General features: G+C 44.7%; 4 protein-coding genes across 7 annotated transcripts in view; 2 read left to right on the top strand and 2 right to left on the bottom strand.

The window, feature by feature from the left end:
• Positions 1-3,606, bottom strand: part of LOC6613770 (patj homolog) — a 29,272-nt gene extending 25,666 nt beyond the window's left edge. For both annotated transcript variants that reach the window (XM_032721721.1, XM_002038203.2), the window contains exon 1: positions 3,369-3,606. The gene's annotated coding sequence lies outside the window, so the exon portion shown is untranslated. The remainder of the gene's footprint in view (positions 1-3,368) is intronic.
• A 1,023-nt stretch (positions 3,607-4,629) lies between these two features.
• LOC6613769 (protein hemingway) lies at positions 4,630-7,145 on the top strand. Of its 3 annotated transcripts, XM_002038202.2 has the most exons (5): positions 4,632-5,197; positions 5,270-5,884; positions 5,940-6,661; positions 6,726-6,885; positions 6,946-7,145. In XM_002038202.2, exons 1-5 carry the CDS (start codon positions 4,994-4,996, stop codon positions 7,081-7,083), a joined length of 1,839 nt encoding a protein of 612 aa, XP_002038238.1. In that variant the 5' UTR covers positions 4,632-4,993; the 3' UTR covers positions 7,084-7,145. The 3 variants fall into 3 exon arrangements, with proteins under 3 accessions (XP_032578027.1, XP_032578026.1, XP_002038238.1); XM_032722136.1 differs by having other exon boundaries at positions 4,630-5,884; positions 5,958-6,661; XM_032722135.1 differs by having other exon boundaries at positions 4,631-5,884.
• A 25-nt stretch (positions 7,146-7,170) lies between these two features.
• Positions 7,171-9,085, bottom strand: LOC6613768 (Werner Syndrome-like exonuclease). The gene is made up of 7 exons (XM_002038201.2): positions 8,968-9,085; positions 8,843-8,911; positions 8,581-8,685; positions 8,317-8,522; positions 8,030-8,254; positions 7,731-7,974; positions 7,171-7,677 (listed from the first exon to the last, which is right to left on the bottom strand). Exons 1-7 carry the CDS (start codon positions 9,025-9,027, stop codon positions 7,522-7,524), a joined length of 1,065 nt encoding a protein of 354 aa, XP_002038237.2. The 5' UTR covers positions 9,028-9,085; the 3' UTR covers positions 7,171-7,521.
• Positions 9,086-9,357: 272 nt separating this feature from the next.
• On the top strand, positions 9,358-10,554 carry LOC6613767 (nucleoporin Nup43). Its single transcript, XM_002038200.2, has 2 exons — positions 9,358-9,640; positions 9,706-10,554. Exons 1-2 carry the CDS (start codon positions 9,358-9,360, stop codon positions 10,497-10,499), a joined length of 1,077 nt encoding a protein of 358 aa, XP_002038236.1. The 3' UTR covers positions 10,500-10,554.
• The last annotated feature ends 76 nt before the right edge of the window (positions 10,555-10,630 follow it).

Genomic DNA, 10,630 nt, shown 5'->3' with positions numbered 1-10,630 from the left:
AACTTGCGACTACTTGGTGCTGCATACTTTGTGGCGCCGTCTTGGCAGCCGAGAAACAATCTGCAATCGAGCGATAAGTTTCGAGCTGCCGCAGCAACTGCCACGAATCTCTGACAGCCATATGGCTAATAATTGGAGGGGCGGAAGCCTTGGTAAGATGCGGTGGCCAATTTTCCGCTTTCTCTCCGGTCAGAAGAAACAGGCAATACAACTAATCGTGTGGTCGAAATGAAAATGTTGATTCTGTGTAACCAACCAACAACTCAGCAACAAAGTTTTTCCAGGCAATTAGTCTTTTTTCATGACTATGTTCAATGATATTTTATCAAATAAATAAAAAAAAATTTGTATTTGTTTTTTCTTGGCTCAAAATCGATATATGTTTTTATGGCATGGCAATAAAAGCAGTTGAAGAGTAAATAAAATAAATCACTTAAAGAGATTAAAAACATGTTTGTGTTAAAAAAAAAGCGAAGTAAAATTGACCTTGTTATTAATATATTAATCAAAATTATGCATCATATACATGGTAGATTTAAGATTCAGATCAGAAATCCCACTTAATTCTACCTTCTTTAGGTTTAAATTATGTTTGTTAAGTAAGTACTACTTTCTTTAAATTTCTTCATTAAGTCATAGTATATTTCTTCTATTTAATTAACTACTTCATATTTACAGTGTGTCCACACAACTCTCACGCCAACCTCTGCCTGAAATCATTAATCAAAAATACTTCCCAAACGGACTTTGTTCGGTGGAGTCCTCCACTCGCCGGAGGAGCACTAATGTCCTGCGCCATAGCAGCAGGACGCAGGAGCGTAACCGAAACCAAATCCTGCTCAGTGGGCTGCCGGTTTAATTGTTGTTTCCGAGTGCGCTCGATGGGCGGCTTTCGGGGATCGGGAGCCATTGTTGGCCGTATCTGGCAGTGACTGCAGCTGTCAATTAAACGCTGATTGACTTTGCATTCGCAGGACACGGATTGGCGCACGATGCGTATGATTAACGCCGCTTGTTCTGAGTCCTCCTCCTCACTACTCACTACTCACTCTCACCCGATTCCCTGGCACCGCAACTTTTCACTCTGTGCCTTCGGTTTGGTCATTTGCTTTGGTGGGAACACCACCCCCTGGATTTTACACCGAGAAAAGTTAAGTGCCTCAAATTCCATCTATTTGGTTGATAAAGTGATATGGAAAATAATTAAGATGTTCATTACCTATTCCAAAATGTGCAAACTTTTGAATAAATTACTTAAGCGGCTTTCTCTCATTTACCCCTTTTGTTTCAAAATATTCCACATATACATATATTAGAAAAAAACATTATCTAAAAGTCTTGTGGAAACTGAAGGCAGTTTTCAAAAAGTATTGAGTAAAACATTGTAGATAAACAATAAAAGTGCTTTTCCTATTTCGTTTCCTTTGTTTTTCTCCATGCACTTGCGAGTGTGCTTCATTTAACTTGGTTGCGGCGGTCGGAGGCACTGGAAAGTGGTCTGTGGCAAGGAGGAGCCAAGTGAGCTGGGACGTAGCTGGAGGAACAGGACCAGCAGCAGTTGAGGTCCCAAGCCCATTACCCGGAAAAGTAGGCCAAGCGCGTTTGAAGTTGAAGAAGAGTGTATGTGTGAGCCACCAAGCTGCTATTTTTGTACGCCTCAAGTAGAGCCAGCGGTTCGGTCTCCCCTCTCGCTCGCATAGCTCGCTCCATCCCTTTCTGGGCTGTAAATGTGCCTGTGCGACAGTTTTCCATTTCGTTTCAGCCCCCCGTTGGCCACTGTTGCTTCTAACGCACTTCAAACTGCCGCGGCGCTGACCTACTGAGCATTATTAGCCGGCTCACAGCTCGAGTTTTGGCCCAAAAGTCCCGACGTCAGTCAAGCGTCGAAAATCGATAAGCAAAAAAAAAAATAGAGCGGCGACGAGGAAGGTTAAGCCCAAGTCGAAAACGAAGTTCTGCATACCCTTGAAACTTAGCCGTTATTAGATGTTTTAAAAACAAATGTGGGAATATGTCAAAATGGGTTTTACCCTTTAAGTCAAAGTAAATTTGATTAACTCCCATCTTTGCTGATCTAAGTGAATATACATTTACTTAAAAAAAACAGACATTTATAAAAAATTTGATATATGGGAACTATAAAAATAACCAAGGCACTCAAAACCCTATCAAATATACAAGTTTATTTTGGTTAACAATTAAAGTAAACTGAAATGCCCATAAAAAAGGCTATTTAAATGGTAAACTTTATCGCATTTCGCTTTCACTGAACATTCGAGCCACAACCGCAAAATGATTTAGCGAGCAAAAGCAAAGTTTGTTGCACGTAGGATGCATCAATTAAAATGATAATAAATTAATTAAATTCATTTCCTTCAAAAAATGATGACCGAGCTATTTATGTTTTATATTTTATTGTTTTGCAGAACAATTTGTTTGAGTAAAAACATCAGGCTGCTGAAGGTAACAAAAAAACTAAATAAACAATGTGGTTCGTAAATCGAATGAAAAATCCGACGGCGATTCACTATTTTTTCATTTCTGTTATTCACAACATTTTGGCAACACATCTGTTTTACTAATTATAGCTATTAAGTTGAACGCAGTGCTATTTCTACCACAACTCTTTGCGACTACAGGGTATTTGGCGGCTTAACGGATGTGTTTCCATCCAACCATGGCCAAGCCTTTCCGTGCCAAGACTTGCGGATGCCGGAGCTGGAGCTCTCGGTCTAGCCGCATTGACTGCGGCTCTTGGTGGTTCGAGTCGGAGGTCTCAGGTTGTAGGTTGCAGATTGTGGGTTGGCGGCTGCGGCTGTTTGCTGGTGTCGTGTGGCTGCGCCTTTTGACCCACCTAGCCGCCCCCGCAGCCCCCTTCGTCGTCGCAAGCTCTTAGCCAAATTGCTGCAGCCCGAAAAGAGAGATGGGGCGCGGAAGAGAGAGGGAGAGCGAGCGAGCGAGGAAACGGAAATAACTTGTAAACTTGCGGCACGCAATTTGCAATTACTTAGGCGACTGTTGCAAAGGAACATCAACGCATGCAAAGGACAAAGGCGAGAGCGACTGCCAAAAAGTGAAACTTCCCTCAACTATTTGCTATTGATTAAACAACTAAAACGGCGAATGGAAGCAGAATTTGCCTGGTTATTGCGTATACGCCGTATGTTGCGTTTATTAAAGCTGGCCAAGATTGCGTATACGCCGCCTATTACACTCTTGAGCTGGATTTAACAAGCCCATATTGCGTATACGCCGCACGTTCCACTCGTTTCTTTCGTGAGCGTTTTTAAAGCCGTTGACGCTTGGAGGGCTTGGCACCGGTTATTCAGTTGGCCTAGTTGTTGACTTTTCTTAGCCAGGCTAATTACCCGCACTGGCTGGCCAGTCGATGGGCCAGCAAACGATTTCCGCTACGATACCGTGCCACTTCATTCACGCACTCCACAAACACAGGCACATGGCACGCTACACACTTGCTGGTTTGCTCTGCCAATTTTCCCGTTGCGGGCCACAATTTTCACACACATCTATCACGGTTTACGCGCGCATTTTCCGGCTCAGCAACACGCCCGCACGCCACGAAGCTTCTTGGCCAAATGAATTGCCCGCTGGCCAACAGCAGCCGCTTCGCTCAAAGCGTGGAAATCCAGGGGGGAATCGTACCCACGAGGGGGCCACTCTCAACGCCCATGCGCACTGCCGCCTGGCCACATGACTCTGGAGAGGATTCGGAGCAGCGATTCGGGAGCACTGCCATCGCCGCTCGCAATATTTACAATTTGCAACTGGCAGGCGGCGGATTTCGACGCCGCTTCGCCTTTCATTCAACTGTCAGATTTCGGGAGAGGTACTGAGAGAAAATAACCCGAGAATGGAGTCGCTGAGCGAGGGAGAGAAGGTGCTGGAGCGGAAGTTCCTGAGCACAGAGGCGGCGCCACATGGAGCTAAGGGGAATTCTTATTTTTTTAAGATATTTGAAAGTGCATAGCAAGAAATAATGGTTTAGTTTGCTAAGTAGAAAACAGAAAATTCACCAAGATTTATATTATTATTGTCATATTAATTAATAAATATTATTAATTATTAGAAATTTCTTGTTCAGAATTTGTTGTTACACTTTATAATAAATTTAGGCCAAAGTTAGAAAACCCAATTTTCAAATTCTATAACTGTTTTTGTTTGTTTCTTAACTTTTAAGCATATGAATCATTGGGCTTTAAACTTGTAATACTAAAACTAATAAAAAAGTAATATTTAAAATAAAATCAATATTTTATATCCTTGCTGGATAGTGTTTAAGGTTTCGCAGCTTAAAGCCGGTTCTTTAAAAAATAATTCAGCTGTATGTTTAAAACACTTTTTGTATAACTTTTGAATTGTTTCTGAAATATCAATTATACCAATTGCTAGTGCTGTTGGTTGATTTATTCAGTGTTTTCCATAATTAACGCAACAAAAGCCGGCAAAGTGCTGCTGAGGCAACCAACAACAAACCGCCTGCGCCTGCTCCGTTGTCCAGGACAACCGCTGGCTAGAATAAATAAGTGCCCAGGTGTCAAGTGGTGGGTGCTGCTGCGACGAGGGGGTAGTGGTGGGCATGCGGACTCCGCTCACCTGAGCTCCAGTCGACGGTTGGCAGCGCCACCGCAAGGCAACCAAGGAGTCAAAGTTGAGCCGAGAAGCGCGGTGCGCGCACAGTTTTTCCAACTTGGGGTAGACCGGAGATGGAGGAGCACCTGCCCCAATGTGGGCGCAAAGGTGTCAATCATATGAGCGCATCGAAATGGCTGCAAAATCAAACTCAGTGAACAAATAGCAACTACTCAAGCTGAAATCAAAATTCAAAGTTTGAACGCCCTAGGAGTTTCGGCAGTTCTCAGTACAAACTACAGAAAAACACACGGGTGACAACGCTAATCCCCCAAAAAACAAAATACAACACAAACGACGAAAGGAACATAATCAGAAAACCGACGAAGGATAAGCGTACAGGATGTCAGGGGCTGCAGAACACTCAGATGAAGAGTCCTATGCAGAGGAGTCCTTCGAGGAGGACTCGGAGTCGGAGGTGGAGGTGGAGGAAGAAGAGGTTGAGTATATCGAGCCAGAGGTGTCAAATCCAAGTGACGCTCTTCTGTTGGAGGAGAGCGACACCCAAAGCGAGAGCGATGTGAAAGCCGAGTTTTTTAGCGGCAACGTAAGTCCTCCTCTACAGGAGCTGACTATTTCCGAGTTCAGTCTTAATCCGCAAACTGCATCGCGCCCACAGCCACACGCCCGTCGCCAGTTGGGCGCCCGAATGGTGTCCTACCTGAGTTCCTCCTCCGATGACGAAAGCCAAGTGGTCATCACCAAGACGGTAGCCGAGGTAAATCAACTAATTCTGCGAATGGACACGCCTCCGGAGGATGAGACGCCCTCGGTGCGCACTCTGATGCCAGGCAGTGCCCATTCCCAGGTTAAGGATGAGGACGAGGGTGAAGACGAGGATGATGACGAGATCGATGACGAGGATGATAACGAAAATGATGACGAGAATGATGACGAGGATGCTGAAGTCGAGGAAATCGAAGAAGAGGAGGAAGAAATTCCAGGAGACGAAGACGACGCCCAAAGCGATGGATCCATGGGTCGTCAATCCGCCGACGAGAGCGACGAGGATGAGGGCACAGATGTGGAAGTGGAGCAGCTGGAGGAGGATGAACCAATTGTAACAGCTGTGTGCGAAAAGCCGGTCCAGAAGGAGATGCCACCGGCCCAGAAGGACATTGTTTCGCTGGTGGATGCCAGTGACAACAGTAGTGAGCACAGTGTGGCCACCATGTGTGCAGCAGGAGACGAAACAGACAACACCTTAGCGGAGTCTCCCAGATTACGAAAGCAGGTAAGTAATGGATTAGATAATATCTCACTACATATAATTAAACATCTACTAACAGCAACCAGTTACTACAAAGGAATCGCTAAAGGAGCAGGAAGAACCGGAAGATCAAATAGAAGATCACATGGCTAAGCACAATGCACATTTAAATAGTTGTGATTCGTTGCCCACATCACAGCCCGATCTGGCTAGGGTTCGGTACCTGGAGCAGCAGATGACCCAGATGTCGGAATTGATCATGAAGTCGTTCCAGATCAATGGAGGAGCGCCAAATAGCCAAGCCTTCGAACAGCTTGCCATGGCCACGGAAATGTTGCAGCAACGTAGTGACAGGCGCGGTGACACTGAATCCGAGATGTCATCGATGACGGAAACGACTATGACCAGTGCCAGGAGCTTGGGTGGAGGAATTCGTCCCCTGAGGATGCGGATGGAGCGTTCTCAAGAGGCACTACTCACGACGCGATCTTCCAAGCTACTCAGACCCAAATGCAGATGTCCCTCGGAAGCGGATTTAATCGAACACGAGCAGGAACTGGATTTGGGTCACGAGTTGCCACATGACCTGGCATCGAACGTCGGCTTGGACATGGGAATGGGCGAAGGCTACCTCGTAGACGAATGTGGCCAGGGCGATGGACTCATGAGGCATCCACAACAGCGCAAACCAATGGAGTTCAACAGGCGAGCGGTTAGCGGAACTCCAAGCACCTTCACCAGCGGCGGTTGCGAGTATCAAATCAATGTATCGCGTTCCCGCTGCTCCAATGATAAGATTAAGTAAGTTAATTACAATATATTACAATCTATATTATATAAAACTAAAAACTATCCATCTGCATAGCTATAAAAACCTTGGGCGCAAAAGCTTTAGCTTTACGAATCCCCAAGTGCGCGAGATCGAGCGCCAGAATCAGATTCTTCTGCGCAAGATGATGACTGTGAAGCCCACGGCGACGATCAAGGCCAGCACCAGTAGTATAAAGATCAATGGGCCCGAGAAGGTGAGTACATAATAGAACTTCTGTCCAATATTAAACCTCTTCCTTTAAAATGTCATACAGCGACAGACACCTCCGGCGCCGCGACTCACCAGCGCTGCTGTAAACCGGAAGAAGAATCAGCGCCAGATCGATCTGGACAACGATCTGCTCAAGCGGAAACTGGAGGCCATCGGCACCCGGCGACCGCAATTCAAGTGACGCCTCCTCCACGGGCAGCTCCAACTGTGTTCATTAAGTAATTAAAAGTGTTTAATGCGAATTTACAAAATTAAAATTTATTGCAAGTTGAAAAATGTAGAAAACTGTATATTCTTAATATAATTTTAAGGGAATTTGTAAAACAACTAGGATCGGTAAATAATTCATGCAAAAATGTATAGTACTAGTAAAATTTCGTTCCGATCAAAGTCAATGCATCAAAAAGTGTTTATAGTTTGTACATTTAGGTATAAACAATTCTATAAATGTTAATCCAAATCAATAATCGAATTGGATAGCAATATTAAATGTAACAATTATTTTGCAGCACGTTGGTAACAAATCAAACTAAGAAAAACTCCCGAAAATAAATGAAAGGCGAAAATATTAAAGAAGGTAAAAGGAATTAGATGGCATATCTGAAACTTCTAAGAAAAGCTACAGAGTCACCTCGTTGATCTTGGTCAGAAATGTCTCTCCCAATGTTTTCATTGCTTTAAAGGCAGCATCTCCGTTCTTTTCCTTGAACTCTTCTTCATTTTTAATCTTGACCTTCTCGCGGCGTTCCAATTCCCTATAGATAACCTGGCCAATCTGAAAAGAAGACTAAGTTTTCTTTCTTTTTTCTAAAGTAAGTATCAACTTACATAGACATCGATGGCGGCGTACATCAGTTGATTCTCGTCCAGCGGAATGACATGCCACTTGCTCATGCGCACCTTCTTGCTTTTGTCCATGGCCTTCTTGGCTATAAAGTTGGTTAATCGCTCCAAGCTCCAGCGCCCGCCGGTCTCACAGACCTCATTGCACCAAAGACCCAAGTCCACGCATTTCTCTATCAGTGGTTCGGCTGTAACCTCGGGGAAGTCACGTGCCAGCTTTCGGAAATCGCTGGAAAATAACAGATTTTATTTATCCACATGGATTTTTCCTTTGTATAACTAACTTCTTTATGTTCACGCCATGCAATCGCACTTTGGGATGATTGATTAGGGCCACCAGGGCCGCAGGCAGTTTCTTCACATTAGTCAGCTGGTATATGTAGCAGCACTTTTCATCCACGCATATCTGGATGACGGAAGACTTTCCAGGTCCTGTTTGGAAAGAGAAGGGCCACTCCATGTCGAAGGCCATGGGCACTACGTCATCTTTCTGCTTTTCCACCCATTGCCTACGTTTAGTTTTTCAACGCACATTATTAATTAGCAGTGATAAGTTAACTCTTTGACTTACAAGACATCGTCAGCAGATGCTGCAATATCCTGGCTCTCTGTGAAGTACTTGATAGCACCTTTGTATTTAATAAATGGAAGCTTTTCGGGCTTCTCCTTCTCCGGTGATGGAGACCCATCCTCTGCCATTGAACGAGTGCTTCTGGTCAGCCTGGAACTACGGCGCTTGGGCGGATTTTCTTCCTCCATCGCTATCTTCTCGTCTTTCTATAAAGTAGTTAGTGCTTAATCACAATATAAACTTAATATATCATTAGTTGCTTACCACATCTGGAGTATCCAGATTTTTTCGCTTGGCAGCCGGCCTGCCGGGTCTTCCTTTTGTTTGCTTGGGCGTATTATCATCTCCAGCATTTTCTTTATCTTTCAACTGCAAGTTTTAATCGGGTAAAATAATATATATAGTTATTATTGTTTACGATATACAAAGAACGATTCGTAGTTTTGAAAAATGCAGTAGCCTACTTGTTCCAGTTTTTTAAATAATAAATGTAAATAATAAATTTAAATAATACACATATGCCAACCTCTTTTGGAGTATCCGTTTTTGTTGCTTTCCTTGCCACTTTGGGAGTCTCCTTTTTGGCAAACGCCTCCTACAAATACTTTTAAATTAGTTTTCATCCCTGCATGAAATTGTGTATTAGCCTACTTTCTTGGGAACTTCATTTGCTTTTGATTTGATGGGCATTTTTGTTAAATATCTTTCCATAACCCGCGTTGCTTGTCCGTTTTCTTAAATGCTTTGTTTACTATTGTTTCCCGCCAAAAATATAGAGGGGTAGGCGCTCGTAAATACCACAGTACGGAAAAATACTGTGGCACTCGGTATGTGCGGCGATGGAGGAACGGTGGAGTTTGGAACAGGGGGACACAATATTTTTGCTGGCTTGGTATTTTTGTTTCCAGCCCTGCCCATTATAGATACCAGATTAATTTTCCCGCTAAGATAAATTGCGATCTTTTTGCTCTGGTCACACTTAACTCGAAAGCCGCATTATTTTGTTTACATCGCAAATCCTCTGCTAAATACCGCGAAAATATGTCCTTTGCAAACGTTTCCACGCACTACATATCCGAGAAGGTGTCCCAAGTGCGCTGGCTGCCGGAGGAACTGCAGCAGAGCGAACGGTTCGTCACTGGAAGCTGGGACATGGACCAGAACTTCGTGCGCCTCTGGCGGCTCCAATCGAACCAATATGCCACCGCCACGGATTCGGATGTGGACCAGATACCGCGTTGCATGGACAAGGTAAGAATGGAGGACGATGTGACCGCCATGGAGTTTGTCGACAAGGACACGCTGGCTGTGAGCTGTGCAGATGGTTAGTTTCAAGTGCGAGCAATCCTAAACTAAGCTGAATAAATGTATATTTTAATACCAAACAAGGTCATCTCAGCGTGTTTAACGTCCATCGAGCCGTGGAGGAGGATCAGATGCAACGAACGTCTCGATCGGGACGTCTGCACTGCTTCCAACGCAGTCAGGAGCCCGCTCCCTGCACCGATCTTTCTACTTACGGCACGGATATCGCCACAGCAGGCGAGGATGGGTGTGTAAGCATCGTCTCCGTGGAAAATGTGCGCCAGGTGAAGCGACAGATTGAGGCGGACAGCATGGCGCTCTTTTCCATTTGCTATATCAGCCAGCAGGAACTGGTGACTGCCAATAGGATGGGTGTTATCCGAGTGCTGGATGGCCGAGTGGCCACTGAAGCGCAGCCGAAGGCCACCTTTATGGTGGCCTCCCGGGATGACAAGTCGAACTTTGTCTCGTCCCTTGCCAAGCATCCGATGCAGCAACATATCCTACTTTGCGGCAGCGAAGAGGGTTCCATAACCGTCTGGGATATGCGAAACCTTAGTTATCCCGCATCCTATCTCAGCGCCCACAAAAGTCCCATCAACGAGATAGGCTTCCACCAAAAGGATCCCAGCAAACTGTTCACCGCCGCAGAAGGTGGCGAGGTGTGGATGTGGTCAGAGAACAAAGTTCTCGGGAGCGACTATACAAAGGACGGACACAGCCCCTGGTTGTCTGGCGATCGTGTTCGCTCCCTGGTGGATGTAGAGGGAGTGCTGAGTAACATTCGCAAGTCCATCAACTCCTTCGATGTGCATAGAAGTCGTCTGGTGTGCGGAGGTGACACAGAAGCCGTTTACCTAGTGGATAATATTGTTTAAATGTCAAGCCATTTGAATTCCCTACTTAAATTATATAATATTTCAATTGTTGCAATTGGTTGGCTGAAGTCTTTAATCAATTAGTTATTGTATTTAAATTTCGTATATTTATTATTTTCTTTATATACGCA

This window comes from Drosophila sechellia, chromosome 3R, assembly GCF_004382195.2.
Source record: "Drosophila sechellia strain sech25 chromosome 3R, ASM438219v1, whole genome shotgun sequence".
NCBI classification, from domain to species: domain Eukaryota; kingdom Metazoa; phylum Arthropoda; class Insecta; order Diptera; family Drosophilidae; genus Drosophila; species Drosophila sechellia.
The sequence above is the reverse complement of the archived record's forward strand: the minus strand, read 5'-3'. Positions and strand labels throughout refer to the sequence as shown.

Coding starts and splice junctions, on each gene's coding strand:
- LOC6613769 (XM_032722135.1), top strand. CDS start 4,994: ATGTCAGGGGCTGCAGAACACTCAGATGAAGAGTCCTATGCAGAGGAG. Junction 5,885..5,939: donor CTCCCAGATTACGAAAGCAG/GTAAGTAATGGA, acceptor ATCTACTAACAG/CAACCAGTTACTACAAAGGA. Junction 6,662..6,725: donor TGCTCCAATGATAAGATTAA/GTAAGTTAATTA, acceptor CCATCTGCATAG/CTATAAAAACCTTGGGCGCA.
- LOC6613768 (XM_002038201.2), bottom strand. CDS start 9,027: ATGGAAAGATATTTAACAAAAATGCCCATCAAATCAAAAGCAAATGAA. Junction 8,686..8,842: donor AAACGGATACTCCAAAAGAG/GTTGGCATATGT, acceptor TAAAACTTGCAG/TTGAAAGATAAAGAAAATGC. Junction 8,255..8,316: donor GCATCTGCTGACGATGTCTT/GTAAGTCAAAGA, acceptor AACTAAACGTAG/GCAATGGGTGGAAAAGCAGA.
- LOC6613767 (XM_002038200.2), top strand. CDS start 9,358: ATGTCCTTTGCAAACGTTTCCACGCACTACATATCCGAGAAGGTGTCC. Junction 9,641..9,705: donor GGCTGTGAGCTGTGCAGATG/GTTAGTTTCAAG, acceptor ATACCAAACAAG/GTCATCTCAGCGTGTTTAAC.